The 24,496-nt window shown below is 40.2% G+C and overlaps 1 protein-coding gene across 1 annotated transcript; it reads left to right on the top strand.

Annotated features, from left to right (window-relative positions):
* Nucleotides 1–6,021: 6,021 nt before the first annotated feature.
* Nucleotides 6,022–22,597, top strand: LONRF1 (LON peptidase N-terminal domain and ring finger 1; the record flags this gene model as incomplete). The annotated part of the gene is made up of 12 exons (XM_082482583.1): nucleotides 6,022–6,673; nucleotides 11,932–12,050; nucleotides 14,297–14,419; nucleotides 15,028–15,174; nucleotides 15,638–15,875; nucleotides 15,961–16,051; nucleotides 16,888–17,002; nucleotides 17,594–17,715; nucleotides 18,899–19,057; nucleotides 19,137–19,299; nucleotides 19,685–19,837; nucleotides 21,319–22,597. The coding sequence occupies 12 exons, from the start codon at nucleotides 6,022–6,024 to the stop codon at nucleotides 21,475–21,477; spliced, it is 2,241 nt and encodes a 746-aa protein (XP_082338709.1). The 3' UTR covers nucleotides 21,478–22,597.
* Between the last annotated feature and the right edge of the window lie 1,899 nt (nucleotides 22,598–24,496).

Genomic DNA, 24,496 nt, shown 5'->3' with positions numbered 1-24,496 from the left:
ACTTAAAATTACATGATGGCAAATTGCTTTTCAGTTTCCCATTTTTCTTTTCCCAGCAATGAATCTAGAACTCCACATGAAATGCCACGTGTACTCTACAGTATGTACGATGAAGTTTGGTACGGTCCTGAGGCATGACAGTGGTCTAATGCTAGCCTGTAAGAAACGCAGCAGTGTTACTGCAACTCCTTAGAAATTTAGCTCAGGCCAAGACACAGGCACCTCAGCGTGCTTGCAATTCACAGCCTAGAATCCTCTCTTAACTGAAGGATCCAATTACCGTTCTGTTAAAAAAATGGAGCAGGGCTTACTGTATTCTGTTAAATCACAGCCAGGATAACAGAAGGAAGTAAGAAAACAAACGCCTCCCATATGACAACCTATTGTTGCTGTGTATCCCCATTAAATAAAAAAGATGCAAGTCAACATATGGCAGAAAAGTGATCCTACCCAGCAAGAGACAGGGCTATTGAAAACATAGATGACTCTGCTCCATTCCTATTAAAATGCCATTGTGAAGCAAAGAACTCTGTAGTCTGTAGGTAGGAACAGAAAGGATGTGTGAGTTTTATCCCACGGCCCAGGGCGTTTAGCAGGGAGTGACACATCCTCATCTCTAATTCATGCTCCCAAGACAATTTAAGTTCATCCAGTCACTCTTTAAGATAGATTACTTGGAGGGAAGAGATGGGTTTGAACATTCTCAGACAGAACCAAACTGAATCTTCCAACCCTTACAACAGTAATCTACCAAATAGATTGTTAAATAAAAGGTTATTCAATCTCCCCGTCCTTCACGTTAAAAGCAAGCAGCTACACCAACCTAAGCTCTGAATATGAATGTGTGCTTGGTGTGGCCTGAGAATACTGACAAAATAGAGCCCGACGACACTTAAACTGAGGATTGTGAATGGCTGTGAAACAGGAAAAGCCTTAAAATCAAGGAAAAGCCTTCTGATTTCAGGCATCGCCTGGGTTAGGCAGCAGCTGTGTGAGATTTCTCAGACTGCATTTTTGGACTTAGGCACCTGAATTCTCCCTAAATCCTGCTTTAGGTACTTAAGTCCTTTATTGGATCTGGCCGATAAACTCTCTCTCTCTGTCTTTACTCTACCTGTTAAGTATTTTAGATCCTATTATGTTTTGCCTCCCTTTTTTATTTTTAATGAGATCCTTATCTTTCTAACATGTAGTTAACTGTTTATCCTATGTGTAGATTTTTTTTTATACTCAGTATTGCATACATAATTACTAAGTATAATTAAATTTACTAAGGGCCTTACTTCAGAAGTACTGAGAACCCACAGCTCCAATTTTCTCAAAATGAATTAAGATCCCTTGGAAAACCCATACTGTACAGAAATGCCAGAGATGGTAGTAGTAGCCTAGCCCTGTTCTGCTCACTTTTAACTTCTGAGCCAAAGCTGCAAATGCAGTTTTGTGGACTCTCGTACCTAAAAAAAAAAATCACTCAAAGCCAACTTCTGCCCAACATTGTGTTGCACAAAGGTTAGCATTTGTTTTACTGCAGTGATGCTGAGCATTTTTCCATTTAGAAGTCTGCCTGCCGGAACTATCTCACTAAAGCCCCAAAAGTCTACTAAGCAACAAAGAACAAACTTAAACAAAACAAAACCAAGTTGGTTCTGAGGATTCATTATTCCTTAGCCACGGCTGAGGTGACTCAAACATCACTGGCTAAGGTCTTCAAAACTACGCCATTCAAGAATTGCTTTTTTTTTTTTAAAATATGGTTTGAGATTCTGGTTTTTATGTGCATTTGTTTTTTCTAGAAGAAAAGGGGATAATAGTTTCCTGGTAGAACAATTAGTTCTCAGGAACATTATGCCTTTTTTTTTTGTTTTTAAAGAATATGACTCTTACTTGCCTAATCTAATCTTTCTCCAATTAATTTTATTTTGCCTTCGCTACACATATCTTGGCAAAAAGCTTCACCAGCTGGACAGCTAGCTAGCTACCTTTAAAGAAATAGAAGGAAAACAGCCAGAGAGACATTACCACATTTCTCTCAGAATACAACTACCTTCTTTGGGTTAACTACTTCTTCTTGTGATACATGCCAAAACAGATTGTAAAAATGGGGCTTGGCTCCAGATTTCCAGTATGCAGGTATTAATTTTTAGGTCCACTGCCTGCCACTGCCTGTTCCCTTAGCCTGGGTCGGTCTTGCTTCACTTTGTTTATACTGCTGTTCATTTCTGAAGATCTTAAATCAGAATAATTGTGTATAATTTGCCTAAAGCAGGGTCAAATGCAATTTAAAACACTATTTTATTATTAGCTCATGTTTAACTGGGTTGCACAGGCTATTTGTACAAGGAATTGCTTACCAAAACATCCTATCAATGGCCTAAAAAGCATAAGAAAGGAATGTACTTTTACCTCACTGTACTGAAGACATAATACTTTGTAGGCACCTTTTCGAATGAGGACAACCAAGACTTACATAAGCAGTTGTAAAATACTGCTCTACAGTCAGAAGGGAAAAGACAATCCCTGGAGTCTTTCTTAGAATGGCCTATGTGAACTGTGCAATGGCATGGGTTTGTTTTGTTTTGTTTTGTTTTTTTGAAGTACCATTTATCTGACCCTACAAGAGGAAAAAAAAACAACAGATCTTTGTGTGTGAGCTATTTTTAATGGAGTGGTGGAGGAGCACTGTCTGTTATCTAATCTAGTAAAAAGTTGCATGTCTTTTTTTTTTCCCCCTCTCTTACATAACTATCATATCCTGATGGTAACACAAGGAAAGATTAGAAAATTGGAGGTTTTTCATGTTTAGATATAGATGCCAAAGGTGAAATAATGCACCAAACCCAAAACTTGAAAAATCAACTGTAGTTTAAAGATGTAAGAATGAACATATTGGGTAATACTAAGGTCCCACTAGGCCCAGTATCCCATTTCTAACAGTGATCAAAAAAGAACGTCTAGAGAATAAGGATGAGCATACAGTCAGCTTTCTCCCCAAATAATCTCACAGATTCTACAGATCTGCGTGTCATGGATTTCCTGATACAAAAAAATGATTATTTTTATGTAAAGGACTTTTTTCTATGAACTTCTCTAAACTCTTCTTGAACCTAGCCACAGTACGACAAGCTCCAAAATCACTTGATATCCAGAGGATTCCCTATATTCTTGCAGCATACTGCTGTCATGTATTTAAGACCAAATTTGAAGTGTGTACCTTTAATCTAATGAACTGCTTCAACTTCTTTCTACAAACACACAGAACAAACTTAAGCAAAAATCAACCTTTTGATTATCCAAACCTAGACATTTATTTTCCTTGATGCATGGAAGTCCTGAGTTCCCAAGAGAAACCTAAGAAAAGAAGGGCAACTGTGTATGTAGAGAACAGCATGTATCACAAACATTAGGACAATACGGGGTTACAATGACAGTAAGTACTGCTAGCAGAAGGAGCAAGCTCTGAAGAAAAGTACTAACTAAAGACAGATTTCTAAAATTGGTGGAAGCAGTGTAAAATGGCAGGCTAATGCACTGATGCATCCATCCTACCCCAACTCCCTTCTTTCACTATTCTTAATTGTTCTGAAATGACAGATGATGGGAAAACCCTCAACTCTTCTGCTCCAAGACCCCACAAGTATTTCATTCCTATACGTTGAGAATTATGAAAAGTAGCTGATTGTAGCTGAAAATACTGCTTGAATCATCAGTATGAATGCTAACGTATTAAAAGAATCATTGGGAATAGCAACAGTGGAGAGAAACAGGTTTTCATTTCTAGTTTTTAATTGTTCCTGCAGAGGACAACCTTACTATCCTAACTCCAGCTTTTTAAGGAAGTTCCACAAACCCCTGAACTTTGTCCTGTTTTAGTTTTCTTCTTCATTTCCACAGGTAATCAAATCTGAAATACAAAATAAACTACCGTTCTCTTTAATGATGGCCCACAGTACTTCTTTCAGAGTTTTACTTCTGTTCAAATTCTCTGCTTAGCTCCCCGATATTTTGTGAAGGGTCAGCTCACACTTGACACGTCTAAAACAGAATCCATAACCCATTCAAACAATTCATAATTCAAAGCATTTTACATCATCCTGCCACCACTCAAGTTCAAGCTACAGGCATCTTTGACTTTGATCTTTCTTTAGACTGTCACTTCCTAACTCACGCCATTTTTTACTCAATTACCCTAAGAGACTATCTTTTCTATCTCTTCATGTTTAAAATATACCCATGTTCTCCCCCATATTTCAATTACCATAACATCTTTTTTTCTTTGACTTTAGGAACTTGAAAGACACTGTAAAGGCAAAGGATGCATTTTAGAGTGGATGAGTTCAGACAAAACATCTGAATGTAAATCCAGGTGTGTCTAGTTATTTCCAGTCATAGCATCTTTGCCCATAGCCCTCTTAACAACCTTCAGTATCATCCTCCAGCCTGTCATATGTGAAATAATAAGACAAATCATAAAATACCAGGTTGGAAGGGACCTCAAGGATCATCTGGTCCAACCTTTCTTGGCAAAAGCACAGTCTAGACAAGATGGCCCAGCACCCTGTCCAGCTGAATCTTAAAAGTGTCCAATATTGGGGAATCTCCCCAGGGACATTATTCCAATGGCTGATTGTTCTCATTATGAAAAATTTTTGTCTTGTGTCCAATGTGAATCTCCCCTGGAGTAACTTGTACCCATTACCCTTTGTCTTTTCCATGCGACTCCTTGTAAAAAGGGACTCTCCATCTTTGTAGCCACCCTTTAAATACTGGAATGTGGTGATAAGGTCTGCCCTAAGCCTTCTTTTCTCAAGGCTGAATAAACCCAATTCTCTCAGCCTTTCCAGTCCTTTGATCATCCTTCATCGTCAATAGACTTTAAGCTTCCATTAGAGGCTGACATACACCTGGAAACCCTAAACATTATCCCCCAAAAATGCACTGTGACTACTCCTTAGTTTAGGTAAAGTAGATCGGGTACATCCCCAAAATCGCTCGACTTATTATTTTACACTGGTGGAAGACATAAAGTTTACTGCACCAACTGGCTGTTACAGCACAGCAGGCGCACAGCAGCTCTAAAAGAAGGAAAGCACCGGACTCCATCCTCTGGGCATGCTATGCGCAGGGCTGAAAACATTCAAGAAAAGGAGAAATACATAAACCCTAGGGACAAGGACGTTTTACTTAATCTTGTCACTTTCTTCGCGTAAAAAGAAAAAAAAAAAAAAACATAAACACCCCCCCGACCCCCCCCCCCCCCGAACTAACAGAGAAGGAACAGTGGACAACCCAAGCTGCCGGAGACGAGCGTGAGGGAGGGCACCCGCCAGGTGAAGCCTTCGAGGCCGTGGGCAGCTACCGACCCCCGTCCCGTCAGTGTGTCAGCACCCCCCGGAGGGGCTCGGAGACCGGCTGGAGACCCCCCCTCCCCGCCCCGGCGGCTCCATCCCTTGGCGTTGGGCTGGCTTCCCCCACCACACAGCCCCCCACCAGTGTCGCTAACCCCCCCGACCCTCACCACCGCCGCCGCCGCCCTCACCACAGCAAGCCGCTCCCTCAGAGCCCCGCCGCTAACGCGGAACCCGCGGGCCTCTCCCTCTCTTCCCTGGGGCTGAGGGAGCGTGCGGGGCGGCGGGGAGGGCGAACGCCCTCCCCGCCGCCCCGCACGCTCCCTCAGCCCCGGACGGGCTGTGAGGGGGCGCTGAGGGAACGACAACCGCCCCTCTCTTCATCCCCCCCCCCCCCCCATCCCGCCCCGGCCTGACTGACTCACTCCCCAGCGCCGGCCCCGCCTCCTCCCGCCCCGTGACGGCGCGCGCGTGGAGCGGTGTTTTGTAACCTCCTTCCATCTTTGCTCCCTCCTCCTCCTCCTCCTTCCTCCTCCTCCTCCTGCCCCGCCAGTGCCTCAGCGTCCCTGCGCGCAGCCGAGCTCGGCGGGCCGGAGCGGGGAGCCGCCGCCACACCCACCCCACCATTCCCCCTCCCGCCGCCTTCCTCCTCCTCGTAGCCGGAGCCCGGCAGCCGATGGCGTTCTCTCCCCTGGCTGTGAGCTCGGAGGTGTCGGCGGAGCCGGGCAGCAGCGGGAGCCCCGGCGAAGAGGCGGATGGAGAGCGGGAGGTGCTGCTGCCGCCGCCGCCGCTGCCGCCGCGGCCGGGCGAGGGGTTGGTGCCCGGGAACCGCCTGAAGGAAGTGGTGGGCGCCTCCTTGGCGTCGCTGTGCTTCGGCCCCCTCGCCGGACCCCAGCGCCTCGGGACCCTGGTGGATTGCCTAGTGCTGAACTACCGCCTGCGGCAGGGGCTGGGCTGGAGCCGGGACGGTGGGGCCGCGGCGGAGGGCGGGGGCGCGGCCGAGACCGAGGGGCCGTTGCGCTGCTGTGGCTGCGGCAGGTTCCTGAGGGAGCCGGTCACCGTCCCGTGCGGGCACACCTACTGCCGCCGCTGTCTCCGGAGGGAGCTACGGGCCCGCTGCCGCCGCTGCCGGGACTGGCTGTTGCCGGCGGGGGGCACCAGCCCGGCCGCTGCCCCGCTGCGGACCAGCGTCGTCCTCAACCAACTGGCGGAGAAGTGGTTCCCGGGCGAGTGCGAGAGGGCGAGGACCGGGAACCGGCTGGAGGAGCTGCTGGCCCAGGGCCGCTTCCGAGAGGCTGTGAGCGCCGCCAGCCAGGCGCTGCGAGCAGGTAAGGCTTGTGGGCAGCGGGCTCTGCCTCCGCCCGGTCCCGCCGGGCCTGAGATGCCGCCTCGGCTTCCCGCCCTCCTCCCGGCTGGCAGCCAGGCAGGGCAGGCCTGGGGGGCTGAGGGGGTGTGAGTGTGTGCGTCTCCTTCCCGCCCTTCGGCCCCGCCGAGGCCGTCCGTGGTGGAAGCGTGAGGGGTGGAGAGCGCCCGAAGTTTTCAGGAGTTTGCCGAGAAGGTCCGAGGAACCTCCCCGCCGTGCGGTAGAGCGGAGGGACCGGCGGCGGGGGTGCTGCCGGCACCTCAAGTTGGGCGTCAAGGCGGGGTAGCGGCGGGGGGAAGGCGGTTGGGAGCAGCCGATACGGGCTTTTTTAATTTGCTTCCCCCCATGCCCGTGTGCTTTCGCGGGACTTGTTTAGAGGGAGAGTTCGTGGCGGGGGGAGGTTTGGGGTTTTGGTTCGCGTTCGGTGATGGGCGGCCGACAGGAGCTGCGTCGCCACGGTCAACCCCGTTTCCTGCAGGGAGACCTATTTTATTCCTCCCCCCCGTTTGAAGTGTCACCCAGACAGTTCCCAGCAGGCCGGGCCCGCGTTGCATAAGCGGGAGAGGCACGGAGGGGGACAGGTTGTGTAATGGAGGTGACGTCACGGGGTGGGTGTGGTCGGCGTTTTATAATGCACTGGTGCGAGGGCGCGGGGGCAGGGACCGGGATCGGGCCCGGGGGCTGTCCCGTACCCCGTCCCGTAGCCCTCGCCCGCCCTGTGGCCGCTACCGCCGGCGACGCTTTGAGGGTTATGGTGGGGTTTTACGGTGTTTTAGTTCGTCGTGGGGAGAGAGAGCGCCAGAGGGGTGCGGTGGATGCGCCTTAGACGGGTCCAGCGACAGGTCCCTGTGTTGGTTTCGTTCCACTCTGGATTTTTAACACCTGGTGACCCGCGGGGTTCTGTTTTCATTTCCGCCGTACTGTTTTGTTTTGGTTTTAATCAGTTCAGAAAGTCAGGAATTAATATTTTCTGCAGATTAAGTTTGTACAGTTGTCTGCAGCGGGGGGAAAAAAAAACCAAAACAACACAACCCAAAAGCTTGCATAAGCCTAATCCTTCCAATCTGTTCTGGGGAGATACATTAGATCTAGTTCCAGAATAAACTGTTTTGGATGTAGGTGGGATTACATCTCCTACTATATTTTGAAGGCCTTTTGGCAACCTAACTTAAAGGGGTTCAGTTGTGGCCTTCAGTTCTGTGGTATTTGCCAGCGTGTTTCCAAAATGCTGGATATGCGTTAGATATGACCTGAGAAAGTGGCTGATCTAGCTTCAATCTTGGAAGTGTAAGAAGCAGACTGAGTTGTTTTGTTTTAGTTGTTTTTTTTTTTTTTTTTCTTTGTGTGTTCTGAACGACAGCATTGACTTGTACAAGTCACAGAGCTGGAGTCAACACTCAGTGGCCTTCAGGGTACAAGGTGATGACTCCATTATTGATCACAAATGTTTACAGGGGTCCTGATTCATGGTTCAAGATTGTTTTGAAAGAATAAAAGAGAAAACTCTACAGACTTGTTAATCTTTCTTTTATGGATTTAGCAATACCATTTAGATATCTATGGGGGAAGAATTTTGATTCTTTCTATTGTGAAGCTACATCTTAACTATTCTCAAATTTTGAAGCCAAAATTTATCAGGTGTGATGCTTCTCCACAGTTTTATTACTCAAATTTAGCACACGTGCTAGAATTAGGTGCTAGAAGCTCAGTTCAAGAGCCTTTGTACAACTGTTTCCTGTGTCTTCAGTCCTGAGAACTCTCAATATTCCAAGTATATTCCAAACATTCTGGTGAAGCTACTAAAGAACTTCATGAATCGGAATGCAGACGTACATTAAATGTCAGTTTAGAGCTCTGGGCTTACAACTGCAAATTGAAGGTGATTTCAGGCCAATAGAGAGCTGATTAATAGCTGCTGGTACACTTTCTATCTTCCTCCAGAACATGAGTTCTTGAAAACACTTACAGGTGAAAAAGACGTAGCATAAGAAACTTATTCATGTTTAAAATCATTTGTGTTCCGTTTCAGTGTTTCCTCATTGCTAGTTCATCTCTGCTTCTTTTTAGTGAAGACAGAGTTAAAAAATCAGGGTGAACATAAATCTGATGTCCTAAATAAGGCATTGGCACTAAACCTTTACTCATTGGCATCTTTCCATAACTTTCTTACATTTCTTGAAACATCTGAAAGAGAAATATAGTACAAAAGTGACTTTTGGGAAAACATGCGGAATGTTAACATTCATATGGTTAATATATTCCTTGTAGGGATTGAAATGAAGTAGTTTGTTTAAAGGCAGTCTATTGGATTAAAATCCAAGTGCAGCTTGTCTTTAATTAAGTATCCTGAAACACATAGCTAATAGGCTTGAGTTTGGTCTGAATCACAGAGCCCTTCCTGCTGGAGTGGGCCTCAGTAGGTGTATTGACTGATCAATCTCCTGTTCAAAGCAGAATAAACACTGAGTTCAGAGCGGTTTGCTTAAGGTTTTGAAGATTTCACAGCCTCTCTGGGCAGCCTACTCAAAGGTTATTTATCCTCATCGTGAAAAAATTTTTCCCGATTTCAACTCAGAACTGCCCTTGTTTCAGTTTATAACCATTGTCTATTGTTTTTCCCCCATGTGCTTCAGTAAAGAGTCTTCTAGGTAGCCTCCTCTTGGATTCTGGAAGGCTGTTGGGTTCTCCCAAGGCCTTCGGGAATTGTTTTCTGCTAAACAAGCCCGGTTCTCTCAGCCTCTTCTCATGGGTTGTGTGTTCCAACCCCTGAGCATTGCGGTGACCCTGTAGTACCGTATTAATAAATACTGTATACTGAAGTTTTCCCACATAGAGGTTGTGATGTGCATGTCTCTTATTTTGAAGAATTTGGTATATTTTTAAGAACATATAAAAAGCATGCAGGATTAGACCAGAGATGGTCCGTTTATTGGTATGTTTATGCTGACAGTAGCTAGGAGCAGATGCTTTGGAAGTAGTATAAAAAAACCCCACTGTATTGAGTGTTCTTTTTGTGTGTGTGCGCCTTTGTATGCTTTCCTATTAATGTAATAACAGCTGGTAGGTACGCACAGTTCTGCACTGAAAGTACTTGGTGTCTTTTTTATTAAAATCCTTTGTCTTTGGGTATGCCAGAAGTGAGTGATTTCTGTATTTACAATAGATTAGGTTACTGAAATTGAGTGGTCAAGCACAAAGTGTGTTTCTGCTCTGTTTAGTCTTTGATCTAAGGATTTGAAATAGTTTTGCATCTTCCCTTTAGGTGGCAAACATTAAAATATATTCTGAACATTGCAAAACAATGTTTTCACAATTACAAAGCCTAGAAATTAAATTAGTGTTGCAAAATTTGACATATACATTTAAATCTTTCAGTCTTGCAAATGTTTAGACCTAATTGGTTTCATGGATTGATCATTCATTGGCAATGTTTGTGTGTGTTCAGCAGTGGAGTTAGGGTCCCAGTTCCTTAGTGTAGCCCTGTTTTTTATACCACTTCAACTGGAACCACGCTTTTCTTTTTGAAAAAGAAACGTGAATGAAACAACCACCTGCTGTAGCTTTGAACTCGCATTTTTTGTCTTCAAACTACCCGTCACCCCCAGAAAGGAAGGCTCTGAGTTCTTCAGGTCATCTTCTACACTTGAAAGTCTGAAAAAGATGAGCTCCTTCTGATTATGTGCAAATAGGTAGCTTATCAAAGACCCACACTTACTGCTGCTTCTGAAGAAGAGAATTTGGTTTGATACTAAGTTTGCTGGACACTGAAGAGTCGGATACAACAGAAAAAATGGTGCGAAGAGTTTGATGTAAGCTCCTGCCTTATTAGGCTGTAACAGTCACAAAACGCAAAGCCACAGGAAAGCAGGCTTCAGAGCTCTGCTTGCCGAATTACCTGTTTAAGTGAGACCATTTCCCAGACTTCTGCTAATACAAACACTTTATTATGTCTAAAATTAAATAAAAACAAACAAACAAACCAGGTTTGGGAATATTTGTATTTGAAGGAAAACTGTCAACTCAAAAGAAAGACAAATCAGACTTTAGTTTCAGCTGTGAAATCTTTTGTCAGTTTTTATTTTTCTTAACCCTTTCTTTTCCATTAATGTCTTTTTACTTGTAGCACTGTGTTTCTAAATACAAAGCAGTATGTTGAAATACGTGGCAACATTGACCAGCCTGGCTTTTAAATATAAAACAAGCTAATGTTGGAAATTGGGAAAATTTAATCTAGACATTTAGAATAGACTAAGATAGAATATCCAATTGAAATGATCTCCTCCCAAGAAAGTCTTGTTGAAACAAAGAACTATTTAATTATATTATTGATTACAGTAGACCGATGTTTGACTTACTCAACAAAAAACACAGGTGTATTTAAAAAAAAATAAATCAAGAACAAAGCAGTGTGCTGGCATTTTTTCCAAGCAACAGCTACAATTAGTTGTGCAATAAAACCCATAGCTTTAGTGTCATGAAGGTGGGTGTGCTTCCCATTTATAGGTTGCTTTACTAAAATACTGTATGTCGGACATGAGAGCTCATCTTTACTGAACACATACTAATGTTTTCCCGTTGCACAAGTTCCACTAGTACAACTCCTTACAACGGGGCTGCCAGCGGGTGTTAAAGGCATTTTGGTATTTGCTATCTCTTTTCAGACCACATGGTGATGAAATTTATTGCTGGTACTTAACAGATGGATACTGTTGTGAAAGTGGTATCTGTATCTCCAGCCATAGTTGGAAGGGGTCAGGCGTCATAAAAACAAATGGCGGTCAAAAGAAAACCTGGGCCATTTGAAAGCAAACTTTGTAATACTTAGGCTTTTTAATACAAGTGCAGAGAATTCCCATATTTCTATGATTTTGGATGAGCGTTCTGTAAAGCTAAAGTCTGCTTAGTCCTCTTTTGTTGTCACAGCAGTACTGAGTAATGCTTTATTCTGTCAGCCTCAATGTTAGATCTTTTAAAATATATTTTCTTGTTGCTGCAAGATACATTAGAGTGTCCAAAATTTGATCTTTAGCTTGAAAGACGTGAGCCTGGAATTACTGCCACTTTTACTACCCAGACACTGGGGGGTAGGGGAGAATGTACTCCAATAACTTCGAAAGTATGGTACAAAAAAGTGTGGTTATGACATATCGCTATGAAAGCATATTTAATTAAAAATTACAAAAGTCTGAATTATTAAAAATGTTACTTGATTTTTGTCTTCAGATCCCAGTGACTTGATGCTAAGAATTTACAGAGCTGAGTCATATGTTGGCCTCCAAGAGTACAAAACAGCCATAGAAGATCTAAATTTTGTTATTTCTAAAATGCCAAATTGGCCAGAGGTAAGTTGATATGAAGTCTTCATTTTTCAAAATCTGTGTTTATCTATAAAATCAATGAATTCTAGATTATACTTGCGTCAAGTTAAGAACCAAGGTCAGGTACCTTAAGCATTATCTTGCAAGACGTGCAGAATGCTAACATGTATCTTAAAGTAGTTACTTATATGAGACAGGCTACTGATGAGTATGGCAGGTTAGAGCTGATTGACAAATCTACTTGGAACTGTTAATTTAACCTGAAGTTTTTGATGAAGGCATTTTTATTTCGTATGATAACATGAGATGGTGTCTTTGGATGAAGGGTTAAGGGCAGCAGAACTGGCTTCTTGGGCAGTATTATGAAGTATTTCTGCGCTGTCTGTAGTTACTTGTTATTGATTATTTTATTTCTTTATAAGAACAATTTTATGTGTTTTCTTAAAAGTTATTAAATATTTACAAACTTAAATTCAGCTTAATGGTTTTTTGGCTGGATTGTTCGCTGAAATTGTGCAGCCAGCTTTAATTGCTTGAAAGCAGAACTTCTGAGGCCTGTAGGTTTGGTAGGTTGATGTAACTGAGTTTTAAATTTTTTGATGCTGTGTACAAGTTAGTCCTTTTAAAGCTCTGCACTTCCCTGTAGTGTTTATACTTGTATTGTGTTTCGCAAAGTCAGAGCGTTTTAAGCATTATCTGTTCCTTGAGAATATCACATGAGGTGAGCAATCACTGTTGCCAGTCAGGACTAGAATTCTTGGGTCTATGTTAGGTCAACATTTCTTTCATATTTTTTGAATTTTATTGGTAAAATAGCTTGCTATATAAATAGGACAGCACAGTTTTCTTTTCCAAATGCTACCAGAGTCAAAAAATATTTAGCACAAGCAATAAATTCTTTTGCAATAGTATTGGCTAAAAAATGTAAGCATGTGTTTGGGACCTTTTTTAGTGGCTCCAGTACTTGGAGTTGGGATAGTTTATGGTGATGTAACCTGTAACAGCTGGGGTTTGGGGTTTGTTTTGTTTATGTGTTAGTTTTTATTAAGAGAAGGACACTTTGCTGTTTTAGCTTGGAAAGTTTTTCTTTAAAAAGCCTAGAGAAACTCAGTAGGCAGCTGGGGAGTCACTGGCCTACAGAACTGCATATTGCAGTGTAGTGCAGCACTGTCTAAACTCTGAGCACAGCAGGAGCAGGAAGATCTTGCCACACAAGGGGAGATAACTACTGCTGTCTTGGTCTCTCCCGTGTTTAGCAGTTCCATGTCTACTGCAAATTCAGAGAGCATCCTACTTTTTTCTGCCTCAGCTTTGGTAGCTCTGTCTACTTTTTTTCTATATGTTTGGAAAGAAATCTCTCATTACTTCAATGAGATTGGTTTGATGGAGTTCTCTAACAGTTCTTATCTCTGTAGGAAAAGAAACTGTCTGTAAGAGGAGGATTAGCATACTTTACTTTCCTTCCTGGACCATTATCCAAAATCTTACCTACAACTAGATGTTGTTTTATCTAACGTTTGTTAGATAACAGTTGTTCTTCTCTAACTTGTATTTATATTACTGCAAATTCAACTTTTAAAAGTTGAGATAAGTTGGATAAGGGATTTCTTAGTTGCAATGTCATATAGGTAGGTTCAGCAAAATGCAGTAGTCTTTTCTCTTTTTTTTTTTCTCTCAGGGAAAATAGTTAACAGATTATTTTTTTTTTTCCTAGCTGCTGCCTAGTATTCAAGATTAAAATATAGTTGGAGAAAGCAATTCCAAAAGTGCATTGTTTTGTGTTAAGAATACAGATTAAGATGTACGTAAGGGATGCATGGTTGTGTGGATGGTTTTGTTTGTAGTTAACCTTCTCCTGCAGGCTTTTAATGAAACAAAGGGCAAAAAGGGTATCCTGTAAGCTGTTGTATGACATTATGTATTAATTTGCATTGTGTGTCCCTCTTCTTCCCCTCCAAAGGCTCACAGAAGGTGGAAATTAAGGCCTTTTGTGAATTAAATGCTAGTCAGGTTTTTAACCTTTTGCGTAAGCCAACCAAATAACTGGAAGGAAACCACCAGCCTATCCCATGACTTTTTCAAACGCTGTAGGGGATGTATGTTAGACAAGGCATACAGATCATCCACCCTGGGCACAGCTGAAGTTTTTGAAGAGCTACATTCTTTTTGTCATGGAGGGTTCTAACTCTAATTCTGTTGTAATGCCTGTAAGATGAACACTGCAGTGCTACATACTCTCTAGAAATGTCTTTATGGTATCTGTTTTTCAGGTCTACTTCCAGAAAGGAAAAGTGCTGCAAGACTCTGGCTTTGTAGGTGATGCCTTACAACTGTTTCTACAGTGCTTAGCCCTTGATGAGGACTTCCTTCCAGCCAAGCTAGAAGTAGAAAGGGTAATTTTATTTATGAAACTGTATTACTATCTCTGACTTGATTCCTTTGTAAAGCTCCCATTATGGTAGACTTTGAGCATCTAAAAATCTTTGATACGTACAGAGAAGGTTCATGTGTCATACTGGTTCCGTTCAAGATACATCATACTACGTTGAAGAGATAGGCCTAATGTACAAGTTTTAAGTACACATTTCAAAGTACGTGTGCTTTTGAAGTTACTAAATGGAAATCTAGAACACTGGAAAGCAGGCAGCAAGTTAAATATTCTAAGTTGAACTCTTTTGTTGTGCCCAGAGCACAACAGTTTTTCTTTGATAGTAAAAGTTTACATTGAAAAAAAAGCATGATATTGAATTGATAATGTCTAACTTTGTGCGAAGAGCTCACTTGTAGAAAAGATTCCGGGACAGGTTTCTTTTTAGTAATACAGTTACGCAGGTTTCTGCTTGTTCGTAACAGTTCTTTCTCAGTTACTGCCTAAATAAAGCTCTGTTTATGAGGATAACGTCATATAGTTTAAATTCATATTTTTGGTGTGTAGTTTTATATTAAAGCTGTGTCTAGATCCTTTTTCATTATTATGAACATTTAGCTGTTTGTTTTCTAGACATTGTGTGATGTGCTGTCACCAGAGAAGTTAGGAGAAAGTCTGAAGGAATCTGCTTGGAATTCACCACATATTCGAAATAAACCTTTTATACTTGGTTCTGAGGTGACTGAGTCGTACTGCAACTTACAGCTTTGTCCTGAGCAGGTAACAAAACTATAGGATAGCTTTTCTTTTTGGCCGATACGCAAACATCGGACATTCTGATATCTTTATTTGTCATACTTACTTTCCAGCCTAAATGCTGATTTTCTGTAATTGGTTAAATTGGAAGAAAAGAATTGTGATTTGGGAGTAACGTATTTTCATTTGGAGTGTTAGACTCCTCATTCCAGTGAACTACTTACTAGAAGGTACTGAGATTTGATATGCGTGACTTCAAAATAAAGAGAAATAGAGTTTTTCCTTTTCTTTGAAGCAGGTGAAAATTTTTAAATTGTTAATGTTAAGCAAATTTGAGTACTATCTTGACTTATCAAATTCCTCTAGTTAACTAATCAACTAACTGTGGGTATCAGTTTTGGCTTATATATATCTTTGAATGTTTGCATTTTACATACTTAGGCTTGTGTTACTTTTAAGTACAGCTCAGTTCATCTTACTATTACAGAGTTTAGGAGGATCAGAGGTACTAGAACCTGTCAGTGGAAGCTTAAATCGTGCACGGTCGGCCCATGCTCTTAACTCCACAAAAGACCTTGCCAAGGAAGATGGCTTAAAGAGAGTGTCTTCCGAACCCCTTCTCTCTGGCCAAGAAAAAGGTGCTTTGTTGAAAAGAAAGCTTTCATTTTCAGAACAGGATACAGTTGTATGTGAAGATGGAAGAAACAAACATAAAAAGCAAGGAGGTAAACAGTCACTTACTTTGAAATTCTGAGTATTTACTGTCTTGTGCCTTTCTTTAAAGGAGTATTTTGTCTTGCTTTTCCTTAGAAAGTACAAAAAGGGACACGACACTGCCTTTTGGAACAATTCCAGGGGATTTGATTGATGTATCAGATTTTGAGTGCTCTCTATGTATGAGGTAAGATTTCCTCCTTGATTCAATATTTCTGTTATAGATGCTTGGCCACATATCTGTTACACATACAAACTGAGGGTACTTATATGTTGTGATGAGTTCTGTTATCAGTCAATAATTTTCAGCCTTCAAATGCTCATTTAAATGTGTTACTTGCTAGTGCTATAGAACACAGTGTTATTTTAATCAAGCTGCCATTTAAATTAAACTTGGCATTGTTAACTGGTAACCTAAAAAGGACAGGAACTTTTGGGATTAAATGTTAGGGTTTTTTTCAGTCAATAAAACTATTTAACTTATAAGCATTAGCCTTCCTAAAATAAGTATTGCCTGTGACCCTCATATTTGTCTAGCAGATTTAGATACTTCAAAATGTTAGTCTACCTAAATGTAGTTGCTGTATTTGAAAGCTCTTATTGAGTTGTCTTGGTTTTCAGAATAAATGCCTTAAAATGTATGGTATATACTAAACTGTTATCTTACTAGTATGTAATACTACTATTAAAACAACCTAGCTCCTCAAAGAATCACTTAGTTTTGCTTATTCTGAATCTCTATGTAGTGAGAGCAAAAGCTTTGTACATTGGGATAAATGATTAGATATTTAGAGTGTTGAAATGCGTCCAGATTCATTGGAAAACGAAAAATTAATGTTACAATGGTAAATGGAAATGAACAACAGTATAGGGGAAAAAGTAGAATAAGGAGATGTGGGATTAATTGTCTCTGCTTTTTTATGGTCTAACTGGTCTTTAAAAATTAAAGACTTTGATCACTGACTTCTTTTTAGCAAAGCACACGCTTGCCATGGTATCTAACTTCTAATAACTTTGTTTCAGGCTATTCTTTGAGCCAGTGACAACCCCTTGTGGACATACTTTTTGCAAAGGTTGCTTGGAACGGTGTTTAGACCATGCTCCTCAGTGTCCACTCTGTAAGGAGAGTCTGAAAGAGGTACTGTTTCTCAGTAGAGCTCACAAATACAAATATCGTATCATTTTAAAGGCTGTTTGAGTTAAACCCAACAATTGGATTCGCTTGGGTTATGGATTGCTGCTAGAAAGGAAAAACTTGAGACAAACTTTGTCAATATAAGTTGCTTAGGTTTGCCTCAGGGTCTTGCAGGTTTTCTGTTTCTGTGACCATCTACTCTATTGGTGTAATTAAATCCTGTGTGTGTTTAAACTTTGGTAACTATTCAGCAAAATCTCTATGTGGTTTCTGTACACTTTCCTTATTTGTATGGCTGTATAACCTAGGAAATCAACTCTGTCTCTGGTCAGCATAGCAATACAGAGTTAGACACTCGAGTTGTCAGACACTAAGAACTAAAAATAGAGAATCTGATTTTCAAATATTAGAGTAACATTAGGTGTTAAGTAATGGAACATAAGAACTTCAGAGCTGTAAGCTTTCATGGGTTTAAATCTAATTTATGACACATTTACTGTATCATGCTTTTAAATAAAAGCTGTATTTTCTCAAGTCTTTTGTTCATATATATATGAAAAGAAATATTAATATATTTTTTAAAATTGCGTACAGTACCTTGCAAGTAGAAAATACAGCATCACGGAACTGCTGGAGGAATTGATAATGAAATATTTGTCTGATGAATTGTATGAGAGAAAAAGAATTCACGCTGAAGAAACCGCTGAACACTCAAAGTAAGCTTGCTGTCTTTTATCTAGAAAACTTGAGAGATTAGCATGGAAATCCTTTTTAGAAATGTCTTATCATTTTTTTATCATTAATTGATCATTAATTTGATCATCATATTATGGATGCAAGAAGGAGTATAAAGACATGTTTACTTGGTGTCTTAAATGGGTATTTCAGAAAATCAACAGTTTAACTACTGTGGAAATAAAAAAGCACATTTTGATAGTAGCAATGTGAGGCTGTTAAATCTTCTACAAAATATGTTTGGCCTTAGTTTCCCTTCTTTGTGCACTGTCATGGAGCTTTGGTTTTAGCTTTGCTGCTGTTAATGGAATTTCCTCTTGAGTTGGCTGCAGAGTGTCAGATACTTGAATTTCTTTCAAAGCAGTTCATGATAGACATTAATTGTATAAAGATTTGATGAAAAGAAATTGTTGGGGTTTTTTTGTAATCTTGATGTTTATCTCTATTAGAGGTTTTCAGCTGTATAAAGCATCACGTATTGTAGATATGAATGTTGGAAAACTATTTAAAACTATAGCTCATCCAACTTACGTTACAGAATCCATACATTAGAATTATGCTTTATAGTCTGAAAGGTATTAAAATTAAATACCCGGTTAATGTTTTAATGTTAACTTGTTTGTATGAACTATAGATACTTGATAAAATAGCATGAAAAAAATATTTTGCTTTTTTAGTTATGCTTGCTGAGGCATATCACAAGGTAAAAATTATACCCTCGGGTGCATCTTGTGATCTGGAGTCCAGCATTGAAAATAATGTAAATGGTGACCTAGCTACTATGTAGTTACTGCTCCATCTTTTTAGGAAAACTGTGATTCTGAGGGCGTGATGGCTTGTATGGCTCAAACTAAGATGAAAAGGAAAAAAGCAACTAACTGACCCCAAAATAAAGCCCTTCATTCACTGACTAGATACTCAATAACTAGATAAGTGTGAGGTTTACTGTCCAGTGCGTATTCAAATCAGCACATTCAGTCACTGTTGTTAGTATGTGTTTTTATTGTTTAGTCAAGTTATTACAATGTGCTTATTACTAAACTTTGAAAAACTTTGCTTTATGACCTCAAATATAGCAAACATACTGAAAAAAATATATTGTCTTGGCATAGTTCAGTGAGTAGATTTTTAAAGTCGCATATTTCTTTTGATGTTCTCTTGAAGCTTGACCAAGAATGTTCCAATGTTTGTTTGCACTATGGCATATCCTACTGTGCCTTGCCCTCTACATGTGTTTGAGCCAAGATACCGACTAATGATTCGCAGAAGTATGGAAACTGGGACTAAACAGTTTGGGATGTGTATAAGTGATTCTCAAAATGGGTAGGTTTGCATCCTAATTCTGAGCTTCTCATCTCTTATGTCGTGTGTGATCGCGTTACTGACAAGGTCTCTGTTCTAGTTTTGCAGATTATGGATGCATGCTGCAAATTAGGAACGTTCATTTTCTACCTGATGGAAGGTCTGTTGTTGATACAGTTGGTGGAAAGAGATTTAGAGTTTTACGGAGAGGGATGAAAGATGGTTATTGCACTGCAGACATTGAATATTTGGAAGATGTTAAGGTATCCAGTCTAAATACTTACTAGTGTTAATATCACAAGATTTTTGCTTGAGTTGTTCTTGAGAGCTTTCTTTCAAATTTTTAGGTCCCTAGACCACTGGAAGATTTAGTGCCAGCAGGTGGAAGAAATGGAAGCTAGCTTAATTTTTTATTATTATAAAGCAACAAAGAAACACTTGTGTTTTTTGTTTGAACACTAGTTTGAAGCTGTAACTTTCTGAAATATCACGGGACTTATTTACTATTCAGTCATTAGCAATCAAGGTTTAGGAGAATGCAAGAAATGTATCTAAATATCATTGAAATTGAATGGGTTTTTAGTTTAGCTTAAACACCTTAATTGTTTCTTTATCTCTAATGTTATTTTCATAACATTCCTCTTATAGGTTGCTGATGAAGAAGAACTAAAGAAACTGAGAGAGCTTCACAACTTTGTTTACAATCAGGCCTGCAGTTGGTTCCAAAACTTAAGAAACAAATTTCGCACTCAGATTCTTCAGCACTTTGGGCCAATGCCTGACAGGGAGGAAAATATACAGGTGAGATATCACTTAATACCAATTAATAGGTGCTTATTTCTAAAAATAAAAACCCTGTTAACAACTGCTAAACATTAACAGAAAAAAAAAAAAAAAAAGACTTTTTCCCAACTTTGAAGGCAGTAAGGCTTGCATCTTGTTTCTCTTACGATGAGCCACAAGAGGCAATTCTGTCACTGTTCAGCGGTTTTTGCAGGATGATATACTGCTGTGGAGATAAAACTAGTAAACCAAGAACACTAAGTTCCAGGTTAAACTGTTGGTTTGTGTAAAGCTTTACAATTCAAATGGAAAAAAAAAAAAAACCACCTGTATTTTCTTCCCTGTGACATGTATAGGCAGTAATCTTTGGCAAAGAGGTAATCGCAACTAACACTCTCCTCCTTTCTAAGCTAGTGCTGTGAACTGCTGGAGCTGCTAGGATTTGACAAATGTTTCTTAAGAAGCTAGCTGCAGCAATCTATTTTCATAGTTATTATAAACAATTAATGAAGGTTGGTGGGAGGCTGGAGAAAAGTAACATTTAATAGTACATAGAATTTGGCTTTCAAAGTGGAATTATGCACAAAGTGGGATCTTATGAGAGCTTGTCCCTCACCCATCTGCTGTGTACTTTTATGAGACTGTATTAACTGATCTGGGAGGACTGTAGATGCTGTGGAGGCCAGTGCATGAATTCAGAAGTGATTTTAGAACAACATAATAAAAAAGCAAATTTAAAGCAACATACTAGGGAAGAGGAATAATTGTGCAAAACCAGAATATGTTGCAGGGCAGCAATACTGTTGAGTGTGTACCTGAGATTTATAATGGACCACAAAGATGTCAACCGTGTGATACAGCTGCAAGGGAGGAAAAGTCATCCTGCAGTGTACCACTACCAGTAACGTTTTTGCGAATCATTTGAGGAAGTTAATTTTCTCTGCAGTGATAAGACCTCTACTGACAAGTATTATATCCAGTTCTGGGCATGACATCTGAGGCTTGGTACAGAGAATTGAATAAACTACAGGAAAAGTTACATAGTATGTTTTATCAACTTAAAAGAAACTGTTTAAGTAGTCCTGCTCTATCCAGGAGGTAGTGAGAACAAAGACAACTGTAATGAAAACATTAGGCTTCAAGAATATTCAAGCCTCAAGAATAGCATGACAGGTAATGGATTTAGTTTTTGTCAGGGAGGTTTGTTATTAGGTGACTGTCCTATAGCCATCTTTTCCCGAAGAAGCTGTGAGCTTGCTTTGTTGTCTTAAACTAAGCTTGATAAAACAATTATTTTTAAGTGTACTTTGCTTGGATTCTCAGTTGGGGAGGGATCAGAAGGGTTCTGAAGGGATTCCTTCTGATCTCATGGATCTGGAATTCTCTAGTATCAAACTTCAAACTAGCCTTTGTTGCTAGCGACTTTGTCTTTCAGTGTCTTCATGTTAGTCAACCGTACTGAACTGGTTGTGAGTAACCAACTTATCCTTTATTTTTAGGCAATGCCCAATGGTCCTGCTTGGTGTTGGTGGCTTCTAGCTGTTCTCCCAGTAGACCCCAGATACCAACTGTCAGTTCTCTCCATGATGTCTTTAAAAGACCGTCTGATAAAAATCCAACATATACTCACATATTTTTCTAGAGACCAGTCCAAGTGACTAACCGCCTGGGTCTTCCTGAAAAGTTACTCTGTTCTGGTTGTAGTAGCAGCTGGAATTTTTGCTGCCTTTGCACATCTAGCGCTGGTTTGAGAAGTGTAATGGAACTGCTTTTTCTCTCTCCCAACCTCCTGAACCACGGGGTTCTCTGAATGCACACTTTCTTCAACTGTGAGAGAAGACCACTGACGATTGCACAAAGTCAATCCGGCTAGATATGTTTTTCACGTTATCTACATTACAATTTGCACTATGTAGAAGAGAACATTTTTAAGACTTGATAATTTTAGCCACTGACTTTTTAAAGCTGTGGGAAGTGCAGGACTTAAGGCTGACAGTCCAAGTTTACAACATTGAGGAGGTGTTAAAGGTTTTGCAAATGTTTGCCTCATACAACTGTTCTTTTGCTGTTTGCACAAATATTTGAAATATAGTATTGAATGTCACTGTTGGATATTACTACTCTTGTTGAATTACCTTGACCATGAATATGGCACAGATTTTTAAGTTATCTTGTAAATGTATGCATCACAAAACAGGTGACATTATGATGAACTGTATGCTGAACCGAGAGCCAATTTTAAGGAACAAATGCAAAAAAAAAAAAAAAAAAAGAAAAAAAAAAAAAAAGAAAAGGTACTTCTGTCTAAAAATACTTAAACTGTGAATATGGTTTACATACCTAGGCCTGTACATGTTAAAGAGGAAACTGAAAACTAAATGCTCGTACCAGTTACATTTCTACTGGGCTTTTCAGGCTAGCTGTTCTTCCAGAGCACACACTTAGTTTGTAGAGCTTAGGAGAAGAAATCTTAGAGTGTGTGTGCGTGTGCATATTGGGGATTGTGCATCCAGGATTTAAAAGCTTAAAGTTTTATTTGAACTTTTTGAGTTGGTGCAAATGTGAGTTCTATGCCTTATTCATATCAACAGTAGAGCACACTGCAGTGGCAAGGTTAGCGTCATGCTGCCAATAGGTACTTTTTGTAATTAAAGGTTTGCATATTTGTGAATATGTCTGATACTGGCTTTCTTGTATGTAAATCATTTGTAAAATATTTCTTAAATCTTGCTTTTGCTAATATATTTAATTTTCAATAAAAGCTGGAAGTTTGTAATATTTTTAACTTTATCAGAATCTAAAAATCATTTTCATTTTCCATATGTTTCTCTTTGGCGATTGTAAGTAAATCCAGAAGCAGCTGTTTAACCTGCATCAAGGTTGTGGGCGCTTTGTGATGTAACTGATGTTATGTACATAATCTGCTTCTGATATAGTACCTGTCTCAGACTGATTATTGGTCAGACAAGTTCTCTGATGGTGTCCTACTTTTGCATCTACTTTGTTTAAATTAAGGTGGTTTCAGGTATGAAGTTTGCATTTCACAAAACTTAAAAGTCATGGGAAACTGTTCTTGCGGAACTCTTAGGTATTTCACAGACTTACTCATCAGATGTTCTGGCCTTGTTCTCTTCTGGAGTTTACACCTTGAGGTATTACAGGCAACCCAAAATCTGCTGGATCATTTTTAATGTGGGCTTCTACTTAGGGTAAATTTCCCCTTTAAATAAATAAAGTCCTGGATTAGCATTGGGAAAGCTTTATTTGCGTAATAAAAGAAGGGGGATCCTCTATTTCTTCAGTATGTTATAACCTTAGAAACTTAATCTTTGTATCACCACGATCTTCTTAAGAATACAGATGACAGGATTTTATTTTAATTTTTCTTGACAGCAAAAAGTCCCTGTAAACAGGCTTGAAATACCCAAACAATCTAGTGGTAATTTTGGTTTGGTTTTTTTTTTTTTTTCTTGCCAAGAGCTTTGATTTTAAAACTGAGTATTCCTTCAAGAGGAATATGTGGCTTCTAGGTGTTTTATGTTTCCATGAGTTTTTAATAAAACTCAGCTGAGAAAGCGTCAGTTGACTTGTGCTATCCTGCTGCGCATATGTAATTGTGGAATTGTAAACCATGTAAGAGAAAACGTTATTTAAAAGAAACAGCAGCAACAACAAAAAAAGGCAAAGTTACTGTGATGAACACATGCTGCATTAAGACTGATGATAAGTACTACTCTTCAGTAAGTGTTCCACACACATGATGGTTGTAGGTGCTGTTGGGAACGATGGGAAAGTGAGAATGGGGAGGAAATATTTTTAATTTTTTTTAAGAAGATTTTTAAGTTGGTGTTTTTTCCAAGTGGTTGTTTTGTGGCCAGACTTTGTCACTTTGTGCAGAATGGGGCAGAACAACAAGCTCGCCTGAATGTTGGCACAGACCTTTCAGTAAAATATCCTGAAGAGAGATACCATGCTATGCTTCGTACATAGTGTTTTGAACTTGGGGAGTACTTCCTTATTCTTTTGATTATTTTTTTTTTTTTTAATAATTGTTTCCCCCATGTCACAGAACAAGGGTTCTTTACATTTCAGACAATAAAACACCAACGGACTAAGGACCAACTTTGATCAATTTTATTATAATAATGTAAGTTAACAATCGATGTAATTAAGCCTGAGTAGAATGAGTAATCTAGGCATGAGCGGAAGGGGAAAGGGGCCAGCTCACTTGCAGTGTAGGCAAGGTACAACACTGTTAATGATTAGTCTTACCTGCTGATGAGCAACAGTCAGGGAAGTTGTCAACCTCTCATGTGCTCTGTCACGACTAAGGACGTCTTCTTTGCCAGGCAGCACCCCTGGACCAGCCAAAGAGAGCTACCCCAAGTGAGTGCCAGGGCACCTTGTTTATGGGTTTGCGCCTTTCCTGCTCCGTTGTACAACTGACAGGTTGATGTAGACGTGTCCTTTGTGTCAGCATGAGAACAAAACTAGATGTGTCTTGAGAGACTGGTGATCCGTAAATAGCTATACAGTACATTGGATATACGTGTATGCTAATGCGAGAAGTGTCATGAACTTCAGCCTGAGGGATTGGAGTCACTGTACTGAGAAGTATCTGCCCAGAAGCGATGGGTATTTTTCAAACCTTTCTGGCAAGGACTTATTCCCAGTTTT

This window comes from Vanellus vanellus (genome assembly GCF_965231255.1).
Source record: "Vanellus vanellus genome assembly, chromosome: 4".
NCBI lineage: Eukaryota > Metazoa > Chordata > Aves > Charadriiformes > Charadriidae > Vanellus > Vanellus vanellus.
Note: the sequence above shows the minus strand (reverse complement) of the source record. Positions and strands in the feature narration are given on the sequence as shown.